General features: G+C 28.2%; 1 protein-coding gene across 2 annotated transcripts; it reads right to left on the bottom strand.

Moving 5' to 3' along the window:
• Positions 1–3,129: 3,129 nt before the first annotated feature.
• Positions 3,130–4,449, bottom strand: LOC107471479 (ribulose bisphosphate carboxylase small subunit, chloroplastic 1). 2 transcript variants are annotated; one of them, XM_052255454.1, is made up of 3 exons: positions 4,223–4,449; positions 3,699–3,841; positions 3,130–3,559 (listed from the first exon to the last, which is right to left on the bottom strand). In XM_052255454.1, exons 1-3 carry the CDS (start codon positions 4,400–4,402, stop codon positions 3,268–3,270), a joined length of 615 nt encoding a protein of 204 aa, XP_052111414.1. In that variant the 5' UTR covers positions 4,403–4,449; the 3' UTR covers positions 3,130–3,267. The 2 variants fall into 2 exon arrangements, with proteins under 2 accessions (XP_052111414.1, XP_015946432.1); XM_016090946.3 differs by having other exon boundaries at positions 3,707–3,841; positions 4,223–4,446.
• Between the last annotated feature and the right edge of the window lie 10,975 nt (positions 4,450–15,424).

Here is a 15,424-nt window from a genome sequence, read left to right as displayed (position 1 = left end):
CAACTGAGTTTGCACTATAGTGCAAATGTGCAATAAAGAATCTGTAAAGGCTAAAGAGAAATGATTTGGTAATTAGGATAAGGGTGATAGTGATAAAATACATATTTTTATATTTATTTATTTTTCAGTTTTAAGGTTGTATTAATATCAATTTTTTTTCTATTTATCATATAATTTACTTATTTTTTTATTTAAATTGAGAAAAAATGTGCATTAAAATTGAGTTAGCTTTTATATTATACGGAGCTAATACAGACTGCAAAATTTTAAACTTTATTATCCAAGCCTATAACTTAGGAATAAAAGAATTCGTGATACAATAATTATGATAAATGTAGATTAAAATCAGTTATTAAAATTAATTAATAATATAAAATATATATTAAAAATAAATTAAACAACAGTATTTATATATAAATGTTTCTATAACTTTTGCACTATTATATTTTGATTTTGCTTGAAATGAATGTACTATTAATTTTCCTACGATCTTCACCACAAGAATGCTCGATCAATATAGCGATGAAAGCAAAGTGCATCATCATGTGAGTCCTTCGAAATTTCCCATTTTAATATCAAGATTACATGCTGTCTCATACGGCACTACTCCATCAATCGTATTATGTCAATGTTTCATAAACATATATGATGTGGTAGTATTGGTAAAGGAGGTGATGAAACTTATTGTTATCTGTTTCTTTATCTTAAGTTAGCATTGTCCACAAGTGTAGCTGTCTAAAGGTCCTGCTCCAATCACGATATTAATGCAATATAAGTTATTTTTATTCACAACTTTTATTATTGTTTATTTATTTATTTATTTTGATGTGAGATATTCAAAACATCGGACCCATGATTAATAATAATAAAATAAATTTCTACATTTAAGTCATAACATTAATTAAGTTCAACAAAATATTTTAAATTTATACACACATTTATTGTTGTTACTTCTTTTTTTCTCCTCTTTTTCCTCTTCCACCTCTTTCTCCTCCTTCTTCTTTATTTTTATTATCTTTCTCTTTCGTTATCATCATCACTAACAATACCAATATTTTATTAATATTTTTATTGGTTCTGATTTTTTCTTGTGTCATTATTAAATAATTTCAGTTCATTTCTTAATTTATTTAAGGTTCATTTGGATCTAAAAATGAATTCAACGCATTTTTGTTAATGATTGAGTTTTTTTACTACTTGATCAAATCTGAACTAATTTTGGTTCATTTGTGAATTAATTGAGGTTCACTTGGTGCTGCGATTAAGTATTGACCAAATTTTTTATTCCTCAAGAAATTTAGGTTAATTTCTTAGTTCAATTTAGGTTTATTTGGTTTTGTCTCACTTGAATTTGCTGAACTTATTTATGTGTGATTGTTTAGTTAGTTTTTGTTCAAAGCTAAACTAATTAATTTCGGTTCATCTGTAAATAACTGAGGTTCACTTGATACTGTTGTTAAGTATTGACCAAATTTTTTATTTCTTAAGAAATTTTGCTTCATTTCTTAGTTTAATTTAGGTTCATTTAGTTTCGTTTCGCTTGAATTTGCTGAACTTATTCATGTACGGTTGTTTACTTAGTTTTGTTCAAATTTAAACTAATTTCGGTTCATTTGTTAATTAACTGAGGTTTACTTGATGTTGCAGTTAAGTAGGAACGCGAAGAAGGAGGAGGAGGAACACGAAGAAGAAGGAAGAGGAATGCGAAGAAGTAGGAGGAGAAACGCGAAGAAGTAGAAGAAGAAAGAGGATGAGGAGGAAAACGCCAAATATTTATATATACGCTCCACTAATAAAACTGATTTTTGTTGAATTTGGACTAACTTGATTAGACTTAATTGTCAAAAAAACTTGGATATGTAACCGCCCTCATAATAATAATAATAATAATAATAATAATTACTTAATTAGTTAGTACATTAGAAAAATTGCACTATCTCATTGCTGTAGAATAATACCCTATTTTGTTAATGAAAATAAAAATAAAATATTTTTCAAATGATCATACATAATGCTTTGATATTTTTGAATTTTTTAATGAAAAAACATTTCAAATCAAAATTTTTAGTGTAAACTTGTCAGAAATGTAAAATCATTATGTAAACCATATGTGGCCCGAAAAACTTTTTGCATGTAACACTCATTTGTGTTTTAAGAATAATGTTTAATTTTTGCCCTCAAAGATTCTTGAGAAATTGTCCCATCAAGGATATGCAAATTGAAGATTGTTAAAGCATTTATGGTTGCTCCAATAGATTATATACAGTATCTTGAGATTTAGATACCAAGAATTAAGCAACTCATATTAATTGTTTTATTTTTTTTGGAAGATCAGTGGCTTCCTGGCAACATTATATTGTTCCAATGCGATTCATATTTTGAAACAATTTGCTTTCAGAATCATCATTTTACTGGAGGGAGGGGACCAAAGAATATGAACTGTACTTATTATATACATCAATTTTTCCTTTGTGTGATTCATCACTTATCTAGCAATAACACTATCTGACTTCAATTCAGTGTAGATTTCATTTTCGACCCCATCCAACAAAGGATCCTTGGTGTTAGAGAATATATAATTAGTACGTTTTTAATAAATTTAAATTGTTTTATTTAATTTGGTTAGATAATTAAATTTATATTTTATATTTTATTATTCAAGCAATTATAATTGTATTAACTTTATAGAGTTGTAACTAAATTATCTAAATATAATAATCACTTTTATTATTAAAAAAAGTTTGAAATTTGAGGTACATTACTAAATTTTTCAAATCATTTGACAACGAAATTAAATCTATTAAATTATTTGACAACAGCTAATTATCAATTTCGCCTAAAGTTAATGAAAAAATATAAGTAGATAAGAAGAATAATAAACAATGTGAATAATAGATATATCAGATATAAAATTTAAGTATGCAGATGATTATGTTCATTATTTTTAATTTAATTTACTTATGCATAATTAATAACAGGTAGATATTCAATTCATTAGGTGTACGAATGATTAATAATTTAAAAGTGGAGTATTTTTTAATTTTATTAGGCCAACTCTAAAACCTATTATTCACCTTATTCACAAAAAATTGTTGTATATCTCATAACATCCAAAGTTAAGCAGCTGAATTTTCACAAAAGATAATAGTTTATTATTAAACAGTTCTCATCCTTTCATATGGTAATCCGAAAACAGAAACCAAAAATACAGAGGATGAAATCGCACAAAAGCGAAAAATAAAGAACAAGTAAAAAAACAAAAGGCTGTTACAATGGTTGAGTACACACAAAAGAGAAGTCTACGAATGATTCGTTGGTTTTATAAGATTTAGTAGCCCTCTGGCTTGTAAGCGATGAAACTGATGCACTGCACTTGGCGAACGTTGTCGAATCCGATAATACGGACGAATGCCTTGGGGTATGCAGCCTTAGCCTCCTGAAGTTCCTTGATGACCTGACCTGAGTCGGTGCATCCAAACATGGGAAGCTTCCACATTGTCCAGTACCTTCCGTCATAGTATCCCGGTGACCTGTGGTTCTCACGGTACGGGAATCCGTACTGCACACAACATTCCGACCAGTTTGTTAGTTAGTTAAAATAACAAATAGCCGTTCAAATATGTAACTAACCACCAACACGCAACAATTCTGTTACTTAGTTAGTTAGTTTACAAAAAGGAGCCGTTAAAATATGTAACTAACTTACCCCGACTTCGAATTCCAAGCACGGAACCCATCCCTTCCTTAGAAGGTAGTCTACTTCCTTTCTCAATTGCTCTTCGTTCAGGTCTGGCAAGTATGAAAGAGTCTCAAACTTCTTCTTCCCAAGTGGTGGCCATACCTGATACAATCATTCATCCATTAATTAACATTCCAGTAGTGTTAGGAATCAGTATATTTTGTGATTTGTAACTATTAATTAGTCATAGTTAATATCTGGAGGATTAAGCACTCTTTTTTTTTTCGGAAATATTTGATAAACAAAGGAAATTAGTCAAAAATAGTCATAATGTATCTTATGTAAGGTTTATTAATTATTGCGATAATTAATAAATGTTAAATAAGAGAAGTTCTAACTTTTTTTTTTTTATCTTTCTAGCATTTTTTTGTAGTTAAATATTTTTTTTGTAGTTAAATATTGACTAGATTTAATAAAAGTGATGAGCTCTGAGACCTATTAATATTTATTGCAAGTGGTTGTTATGTTATAATATGTTGTTACCTGCATGCATTGGACTCTTCCACCGTTGTTAGTGACGGAGGTGATGTCGTTGGTCTTTCTGGTGACTGGGAAGCCACCCAAGGATTTCAGGCCACTGAATGGAGCCACCATGTTAGCCTGTGCCGGGGAGGCACGGTTAACGGCGGTGAAAGCAGGGGCGGAGATCATGGAGGAAGCCATGTTTTCCTCTTTTGTTTTTCTAACTTGCTTGAACTGCAAAGCTGCTTCTCTAACTCTGTTTATATAATGGTACAGTGGGATGGATTGAAATCCAATGGCCTCAAGTAGAAGGGATTGGTTGGTGGAGAATTTGAGCCATTGGATTGGGTGAGTGATAGCATTATGGGATATTAGCCACACGAGAGTGGAAAAAATTTGAATGCTAGCCTTATCGTTAGCAACCACTGTGGGAGTGCCACGTGGAGGAAGAGACCATAATCTTATCCTTTTTTTTCCTGGAAGAACGTAAATGTGTGATGGCAGTGGAATTGATATTTTTTCTCTTTTCTTTTGTTTGAGTCATTTCCACACAAGCTTGAAGCTGTAGCCCCATTCCATGTTTGGCCTCAAGCATAGTTGATTAATTGTGAATATGTGACCACCATTTCTCATGTATGGGTTTGCTTATCGCCTTTTGTCCCTTTGCTATATGTAACGGTGTAATTTGAAAGGGGAAGACTTTCGTCATTTTTATGCAAAGTTGATAATTAAAAATTATTTAATAATTTAATGTATTTAATTAAATTATTATTTAATAATTTTTAATTATTAATTTTATATAAAAATATCTGTATGAATTTTTACTATTTTAAAGATAAATCTTCTCAAAAAAATTAAGAAAATCTATTTTCATAAATTTTCGTGTAACAAGAAAATGAATTATTTGATTTAACAGACTTGGTAAAATTATAAAGGTTAGAAATACTCTTAATTTAAAGTTTAACAGACATAATAATGTGTGAAAGATTAAAACAACAAAAATTTCCTGAAGAAGTTTGAAAACATGAAAAAAATATTTGCTCAATTGAAATTAATTAAATTTAAGTAATATATTTTAAGAGAAAGTATTAAATTGGTCCCTATATTAAGGCGTAATTTTTTTTTTGTCCTTAAAATTTAAAGTGTCATATTTAAATTTAAAAAAAATTATTTAATTTCAACGTAGTCCTACTATGAGATCAATGTTAAATAATTAATGAAATATTCTACATGATAGTAATATAAGAATAAGGTGATAATCTAGAGAATAAATGAGGTTTAAAATCAACATGCATCAATACATTTATTTATCATTTTTTTACAATTTAAATAAAATAGTTTTTATAAAACTAAGTAGAATCATAAATAAATATATTGATACATCCACGGTTGATTTTTTAACTTCTAGAACTTGTACTTATTTACCAGATTATCGACCTTGTTCTTGTATTGCTGCATGTAGGATATTGCGTTAATTATTTAACTTTGATCTCACGGTGGGATTATATTGAAACTAATGAGACTTTTTTAGATTGAAATAGAATATTTTACCTTAAACACCAAGACAGGATTACACAAGAGACCAATTTAATACTTTACCTAATATTTTATTTGGGATAAATGATATAAAATGAGAATTGAATTGAATTGATTTGGAAATCAATTTTAACGTTTAGATGGTAAATTAATGAAAATTGAATTGATTCAAGTTTAATATTTTATATTTTTATCCTTTATTCTCTAATTATTAATGTTTTAAATATCGAATGAGATATCAAATCAGGATATTGATTAAAAAATTTAAAAATTCAGTCAAAATAAAAAATTATAAAATCATAAAATAAACACACAAAACATAAACACAAATGCTTAAATTATATTCTTATCATATTATATCATATAAATGTTTATAAATATTTTGTAAATACTTTTTAATATATTTCAATGACTTTTTTTAGAGTAAAGTATCATTTTTGTCCCTAACGTTTCAATCGTCCTATTTAAGTCCCTCACGTTTTAAAACTGACTCAATGTTGTCCGCCGTTAGGAATTCATTGACAGAATTGACGGCGGAACAAAATTGAGACGATTTTGAAACGTTAGGGACTTAAATAAGACGAAAACATTGGGGACAAAAATGATACATAGAAATAAATTTTAATTTTATTCTTTAATAATATCAATTTTTTACTATACATAGTATTTAATTATTTTTTAATCACATCTAAGTAAATTACACTTAATCATATTACTTTTATTTTAAATAAATTATTTTTTTTATAATTTTAGTCTTAAAGATTTTTAGTTATCATGAAATGTTTGTAGAATGACCAGTATATAAACTTGCAGAAAAGAAAAAATAATATATATACGATAAAATATAAATTATACCTTTTGTCTCTAATGTATCAAAATTTTTTAAAATTATAAAAAAATAAATTATTTAAAATAAAAGTAATGTGATTAAGTGTAATTTATTTAGATGTAATTAAAAAATAATTGAATACTATGTACAGTAAAAAATTAATATTATTGAAAGATAAAATTAAAATTAAAATTTATTTTTATGTATCGTTTTTGTCCTAACGTTTTCGTCCTATTTAAGTCCCTAACATTTTAAAATTGTCTCAATTTTGTCCCGCCGTTAATTCTGTTAACGGATTCCTAACAGCAGTACAATATTGAGTGAATTTTAAAATGTTAGGGACTTAAATATGATGATTGAAACGTTAGGAATAATTTTAAGATTTATCTCCAAATGTTTGAGAACAAAAACGATATTTTACTTTTTTTTTAATTTGTTTTTGCCTATGAGCTAGGAAACTGGGCCAAGGCCCACCACAAACCACACCTATCAGAACCTACTGGTCTGGGTCTCTTCCTCACTGGCTGCTACACACTTTCACTCTGGTTCTGATTTTTTGATGAAAACTTATATTAAGAACACTATAAAACTATGTTCATTTTTTAAATTGGATAGGCTCTTTTTCACAAAAAAAAATCCAAGAGGATAGTATGGCCCGTTCTGTCTAATTTGCTGGTTTTTATCCAATTTTCTACTTCAATTCCGGTTTGTAAATTGGGTGGTTTTATTGAAGGTCGAACCGAATTAGTATCGGTTGTTGGACTGGTTTCTTGATGGTTCAGCAAAAGAAAAGTTGGATTATGGAGATTCATCCTTAAAAGAAAATTTACCTATAAAATTGATAATTAAAAAATATTAAACAATAATTTAGTTAAATATATTAAATTATCTAATATTTTTTAACTATAAATTTTATATAGAAACAACTATATGAGTCTTTATCAAAATAAATACAATGCCAATAATCCCTACTCTTATGATTTATGAAGCGTATGTTGAGACATAAATTGATATAGTTTATTTTCAACAACCATGTTTACAGAAAGAGCAATGCTAGGGGGCCAGCAATTTTTGTGATTGTTAGCCATCAACTAGCCATCAATGATGATTTGACGGTGTGAGATTGGTGTGAGATTTCATCCAATGGCTCACCTTCCTCTGCTGGTTCATGCTGGCCAAAATTCAATAAAATTGCTGGCCCCCTAGACTTTTCCTTACAGAAATAGTTAAATACATGGTTATATTCGATTTGTAAACCTGGACCCCATCAAGTTTGGAGAGCCTAACTAGCTTGAAGAAATAACATGGGCATGTTCAATGTAACCAACGATGCTTCAAATAACTTACACTAAAAAAAGAAAAATAAAAAATTATATTTTTTTGTTTCTAAAATTTATCAAAAATTTTAAAATATTTCTAAATTTTATTTTATCTAGCATGCAGTTAATTCATCGGAAAAAGTAAAAATTGTTAACTTGTGTAGCTCCAAATCCCATACCATTGGATCTTTGCCACCACCTATTAAGTTTTTTTCAGTTTTCTTGAAGGGGAATCCATAAAATTAACTTTTGCGAGGTTATGATAATGACAATATACTTAATTTAGTCATTAAAAGTTAAGAGATAAACATCTCTATATCAATCTTTAATTTAGATATAAATAATATTTGATAAAATACGTCAAAATCTAAGTTGTAAAAATTAAGGTATTATTCTATTTCATAATACTTATCATTATAAAAATTTAGTAGCACATTCATCATTTATTCTATATAGATATTTAATACAACAAATTATGAATTAAAAAAAACCCTTAATATAATAAATATTACATAAAGGATGAAATGTTATTTTGTGCCACATTTTGGCATATTTTGTTGGCAATAACAACCATACTAGTCAGTTTCTTTCATTTTTTTGGTTGCCCACAGTATTCTCTAGCACGACAGGCTAAAGATTAATTCGTTGCAGATCGGAATTCCATTTAAGGATTTGCCGCTGGCCAATAGGTCACTGCATGTACAAGGCGGGATTCGAACCCCGACACTTGCTTAAGCGGACGAGTAAGCTGACCACTCGACCAACCCAAGTTGGTTCGTTAGTTTCTTTCATCACCCAGCCTATTTGTATAGAGAAGAAAATTATACTTTTTGTTCTAGGTATTACTATATGTTATCACTACATCACAATAATATAGAATAAATTTAAGAAAGATGATTTTATGATATGGTATTATAAATTATATCACACCAAAAGTTTTAAATTTCTTAGAACTAATTATTCCTTCTTTTTTTTCCTTTCAAGTATAATCCAGCCATCAGCGTCCAAGTTTAATTATTAAAAATATAAAATTTGATTAACCTAACTTGACCCCATTAAAATCCCACAATTATAAAAGAAATAAGAATCTCCCAAATGAGGCTTTTTCTTCCAATTCTAGTACTTGACCTCCAAATACTTAGTACATTTTATATGAACAATTTCTTTATAATAATGACATATTTCTCTTTAAGTTGAAGATATGGACCAAGTCATATGCAAACAATTTATTTATGTAATTAGCTAGGCCATCACAAGTGGTAATTTAAAATTCAGTGTCTGTAGGAGGAGTTGAAATTTTGCTAAGTGAGATAGATTCATGAACCTGTAACAAACTTTTAAATTTTTAATTATGAATTTATGATAGGTCCTCATTATATCATGTGAGAATTTCTACAATTAATTAAAACTGATTTAGTATTGTTAACTGTTAAGCATTTAAATATCTGTATAAACATTTAAAATGGCAATGTATATTCTCTTAACATGTGTGATTACCAACTAATCAATATCTTAATTTTATCATCACGATGCGGAACATCATTTTTATATGGGACCTTATTAAGACCTGACAAAGATTAAGAAATTAGAAATGACATTGGGGTTTGGATTTTTCTAAAAAAATAAGCTTTTTTTTTAATTTGTTATGGATCAATTTTACTGTCTTGTTACTTAAATCTGCGTTTTATTTGAGGTGATATGTTTTGGCGTCCATAGAATTTAATTCGAGACATAATATTTGTGTGATTTTTCATTTATATCATTTTTTAAAATATTTTTGTGGTATATAAAGATATTTTTATTTTTATTAATTAATTTTAACACAAAAATTAAAAGATATAAAAATTATATTCAAAATAATACATAAGCCGTGGGAGTTGATATTTGTCATTAAGACTAGAAATTAGTCAAGTCAATTTATGGGTCAATTCGAGCTTGACTCATTAATAACTTGATAAGTTGAGTTCGTGAGCTGAATTTAAACTTAAAATTGACCTCATAAATTAAATGAGTCGAATTTAAATTTTAATAAACTTAACTCATTAGTTCGTAAACTAATTCGATTATATATATATACATATATTTTATATGTATGTAATCTATATTTTTAATATTATATATATACACATATAAAATAGTAATATATAATTTTACATATATATTTTTATTTTGATTTGTGCATTAGTCAATAGAACAAAAATTGTGCATTTCCAACGTGAATCTTTATCAAGTTTCAATCCTAATTCCTATTTTCTAGTCAATAAAAAATATAATTAATTGATGTTGTTTACTCATTTAGGTTTTTAATATATAAAAATGATCTTTTTAATATTTGTTAGTATATATAAATTATAATTTATTGACATAGAATTATAGAATATGTTTCTGTTATTTGAGTCAGCTCGTGAATTCGAACCAACTCATAAATTTTTTGTGAGCTGAGCTTGAGTTTAAGAAATAGACTCAATTGTTAATTGTTAGAATATAATTAGAAACTTGAATACATTCAATAATACACAAATCTTTTCTTCAGTCAAGTCTCTTATTTTTAACATGATATCAGAGCAATGGTATCCTCCTTGAGGAGGATATGTTATTTTTTTTTGAAGAGTAACCTGATCTAGAATTTCATTTATAAGTCCACCAATTTCAGAGCAGAAAAACATAGAATCATAACAAATTCAAAAAATTAAGTATTTTTATATTCAAATCGACTACTCAACAAACATTCAACAAATTCAAAAATAGATGTTAGAAATAAGAGACGGAACTGTCATTGTCTGAAGAAAACGCAGACGAAACTGACAGAAAGAAGGGCAGATGAAACTGCTACCGATGTTTGAAAGAAGCAAGCGCACACGAAACTATCACGCACTTTTTCTTCAGATCAAAACGCAGTGCCATTTTACTTTTGTTGCCAATCCAATAAACCGAGTCCTTGAAATAGGTTCCATGTGCAAAATCCATCATCTCCAAGGGAGTCCAGAAGGAAGATCCGCGCAGATTCTAGACTCTGGATTCCGAGGAGTAAATCATGGTTTGGTAGCAGCCTTCCTTTGAATATCCGTCATGAAAAATGTAAATCAGCTTATAACCAAGAAATCGCAAGGGATCAAAAGCTAGAGAATAATGCGCGAAACGTGCTTCATGAAGCGACGGAAAGGGCAAGCCAGTTGTAGGGTTATAGATAAACATGTCTTTTGATTTGTGGACAAGCATCAAGTCATTACAAGATTGTAATATCTGTCAAGAATGTAGATTGAGAATTTCGGGAAAACAGGAAGATGATGAAGATGAGGTGTCAAAGGAGAAGAATTTGAATCCGTAATTTATAGGATTGGTGAAGTGATATAAGAACAAACAAAAAACTCTTCTTTTTACTGTGGCATGGCAGCGACGGAAGTAGGGGGCGGAGATGAGAGAGCGCCTCCGCTTGGAGACAAGTTTAAAGGTTATGACATCTTTGTGAGGCACGCGAACAAGGATTTGAGTGAGTAAGTCATTGTTTTCTTCGGTGGCTTGCGTTGAAGAAGAGATTAACCCTTTTATGGTTGTTCACTACTTTGCTTTCAATTTTCCAGGAGTATGTTTATATGGAATTGTTTGGGTGAGCTTTTAAGAAAGATCTTTTTCGAGTTATCTTTTTTAAAAGATCTTATGAAAAAGTATAAGTAATTTTATGTTTGGGTATCTCATGTAAAAATATCTTTTTATTTATTAATTATGTTTGGGTATAACAATATAAAAGTACTTTTTTGTTTAAAAACAACATATCCTCGTCAAGGAAGATACCATGGCTCTGATACTATGTTCGAAACAAGAGACTAAACTAGAGAAAGAATTTGTGTATTATTGAGTGTATTCAAGTTGTCTATTCAATTTCCTAATTATATTCTAACATCCCCCTCAAACTTAAGTGACAACTTGAATTTGAAACTTAATTAAAAAAACAAAATAAAGAGAAAAAATACATAAACTGGTAGAACAGGTGTAGACGGAACTGTCGAAAGGAAGCGCAGATGGAACTGCCGCTTGTCTGAAGGAAGCATAGATAGAACTGCCGCTGTCTGAAGAAAGTGCAGATGGAACTACTTAAAGGAAGTGCATATGGAACTGCCGCTATCTGAAGGAAGCGCAAATGGAACTACTTCTTCCTGAAAGAAGCGCAGATAGAACTGCCACTGTCTGAAGCACACACGAAACTACCGAAAGGAAGCGTAGATGGAAGTGTCGCTGTCTGAAAGAAGCGCAAACGGAACTGTCGGAAGGAAGCCCAGATGAAACTACCACAACTGAACGCAAAAAAAACTGCCACGAGAAAAGTAGACGGAACTGTCGAAAGAGAACGCAAAAACTATATGATTTCTTCATGAGAATAGGAAAACAGCGGATGACATTGGTGTTTGATCATTCGACTCGGAAAGACACAAGACGGAGAGAATAGGCTAGTAGGTAAGGTGAAAAAGCATCAAAGAAGTGACAAAAATGAAGGAGAAAAATGGCACGGAAGAAAAGTATGAAAAATACGGTAATTTCAACCGAAGAAAAACAACATATCCTCCTCAAGGAGGATACCATGTCTCTGATACCATGTTAGAAATAAGAGACTAAACTAGAAAAAGGATTTATGTATTATTAAGTGTATTGAAGTTGTCTATTCAAATTCCTAATTATATTCTAACATTAATAATGAGTCGAGCCGTGAGTCAAGCGCAATTTTTGTGAACCGAACTTGAACTTTGTCTAGCTCAACTCGGCTCACTTCCAGTCTTAAATGTACATTGATTTATTTATGGTGAGATTTTTTGGTCGTAATTATATATTTTGGGTATTTTCTTATTTAGGTAATAAACAGTTTAATTACGTTTCTTTTGAAAAAATAGTTTAAACAATAGCTACTTATAATAAAAGTAGTTTATGAATAAATTATTTTGTGTTTGGTTTTTTTAATTCTAAAAGTACTATTTAAAAAAATATGATAAAAAATTTTTTATTATAAGAAAAATTATTTTTTTAACTTTTCCATAAACACTTAAAATAGCTTCTAAGTTTAATTAAGCCTTGAAGTGTGGAGAATGAAACTTCGTGTTAACGAAAAATTAAATCAAACATATTTCCTTCCTCAAATTACAAATGTCAAACAATCTACATGATATATTAGTTGTTTTATAACTACTATAACATTGTAATCTACTCAAATAATATATCAACGTTGTAAAATTGGTCCTTTTATCGCTGAGAATGGAGGAAAAAGCATCAATATATATCCATCTAATTAGAAATTTTAATTCGCCAGCAAAATTAACACACACTTTATCGTCCTATCACACTTGTGCAAAAACAGTAGCTGCTATTTTAAAAATAACACTACTAATCGATTTGGGTGGATTTAGTAGTTCATTTACTAATTTATTTAAATAATTGTTAAAAATTTAAATTTAATTTTATACATATAATAATTTATTTGTCAAATAATAAATTTTTAAATAAAATTTCAATTTACGACAGAATTACAAAAATATTACGAGAGAAAAAAAACCACTACTATAATGACCATTACCAAAATATTAATACCATTATGTGTCTTAATTCGAATTTCATCTTATACACTAATTCTTTGTCGTTTTTAATTTTACATGGATACATTGATATATAAAAAATTTAATAGGATAGATTTATTTTATAATTAAAACTTGTAAATAAATATTCTAAATTTAATTTTTTAAGATATAAAAAAGAATTATATTTTTTGCTATAATTTCTATTTTGGTCATAAGAATATTCTATTAAAAATAATAAACTTAAAAATAAATTACATAATTAAATAAAGTAAATTTTAAAATTACTCAAATACAATAATTAGATATTAGTTACATTTCAATTATATATTTATATTTATTTTATATAAATCGCTACAATAAATTATTGTCCTTTTTAGAGAAAAATACTAATTAATTCTTAAAAATAAAATAATGTTTAAAATTATTACTTTTATTTTTAAAAATTAGAAAGAAGTCATTTTGAGCATTTTTAGTTTTTGAATACAATCTTCTTTTGAAAAAAGTCTTGATTAATATTCTTAGTAGTGGTATTAATATATTATTACACTTTATTAATAGTAATTAATTAATTAATTAATCAAATCTAAATCCAAAAACCATTGGCTTACATGTGTGTCTGTCTCCTTCTAGTTTCTTCAGCTGCGCCCACAGTCCCATCACCAAACCCAGAAACCAGTCTCTGTTTTTTCCTTTTTTTCTTTTTTTCCGAAACCACCTTTCCCTCCCAAAAACCAGGAGTTTCCATTTTCTGATTTCTTTTTTCATTCAAAAACCAGTGCCCGTGGACCCTCTGCTCCACGATATGTGGCGATTCGACCGCACCCCTGACATGTTTGCGTGCTCCCACGCGCCTCCTTTGTTCTCATCTGCATGCACCTGACACGATAATTTTTTACTGACACTTTTACCCTCTCTTTCACGAGCAAATATTCCATAATTTATGACCTACTGATACCGAAATTCTACCTGGCTTACCATGCATCACTCAATTATTCTAACAATTTTATTTTTTTTTGGAGTGAATCGGTATTTCAAGAATTGAGTTTTTTAGATAATTTATTTTAGTCTATAAAATAAATACTAAAAGGAGGTTGAATAGATTAAGCATTTTTTTTTTATCAAAGTGATAATATGTATTTTGTATAAAAGGAGATAAAATTTATTTATTATTTATTTTTTTATGAGTTTACCTAACATATATGGTGTGTATCCGAGGTTAAGGTAATTTGATAGACTTTAAGCTATCCTGAAAATTATTAAAAAATTGTTTGAAAATTGAACTAGTATGTCTAAAAAAAAAGGAACAAAAGATATGACTGGAGGAGTTTTTTATAGTAATTTGGAACATTTAGTTAGAACGTAATAACAAAATTTTTAACAATAAAAAAAGTGTTAAGATCATAAAAAAAAGACGTTTTTAAATTACAAAAATAGATTGGTATTGATCTTTTTTATTATTGACGACAATAGTAAAAATGATAATAGATTGATAATCTTTATATTTTAGTTTATTTTTTTGTTGTGTTTGGTTCGGTTGTTGTTCCATTTTAATGTGTTAAGTTTTTTTGTTTAAATAAAAATTAAATAAATAAAAGGATAAATTAGTCATTAGTGCCGATAAAATGTAAAATTTTTTTAATAAACTTTTTTAAATGATTTAACATAAAATATAAACTAAATTTTCTAAATTAAAAAAATTAATTTATCTATTCATCATTTTAGAAATTAACTTGTAATTTGTATAATATTTTAAAAATTAAAATAATTAATAACTCTTTTTTAAATAAAAATAAACTTTTTTTTCCAAAGATAATAGGTTACATTTCATTAATTATTAAAAAATGAAATACAAAGATGTCTAAAAGCAGGACAGCATAATAAAAGGTGGGGATTTTCCAAAAACACTACACTGAAGGTATTCATCCAACGGTGCGTGGTCGAAAAACGAAGAAAAATCTTAAAGAAGAAATAATGATAA

The sequence above is a fragment of the Arachis duranensis genome, chromosome 10, assembly GCF_000817695.3.
Source record: "Arachis duranensis cultivar V14167 chromosome 10, aradu.V14167.gnm2.J7QH, whole genome shotgun sequence".
NCBI lineage: Eukaryota > Viridiplantae > Streptophyta > Magnoliopsida > Fabales > Fabaceae > Arachis > Arachis duranensis.
The sequence above is the reverse complement of the archived record's forward strand: the minus strand, read 5'-3'. Positions and strand labels throughout refer to the sequence as shown.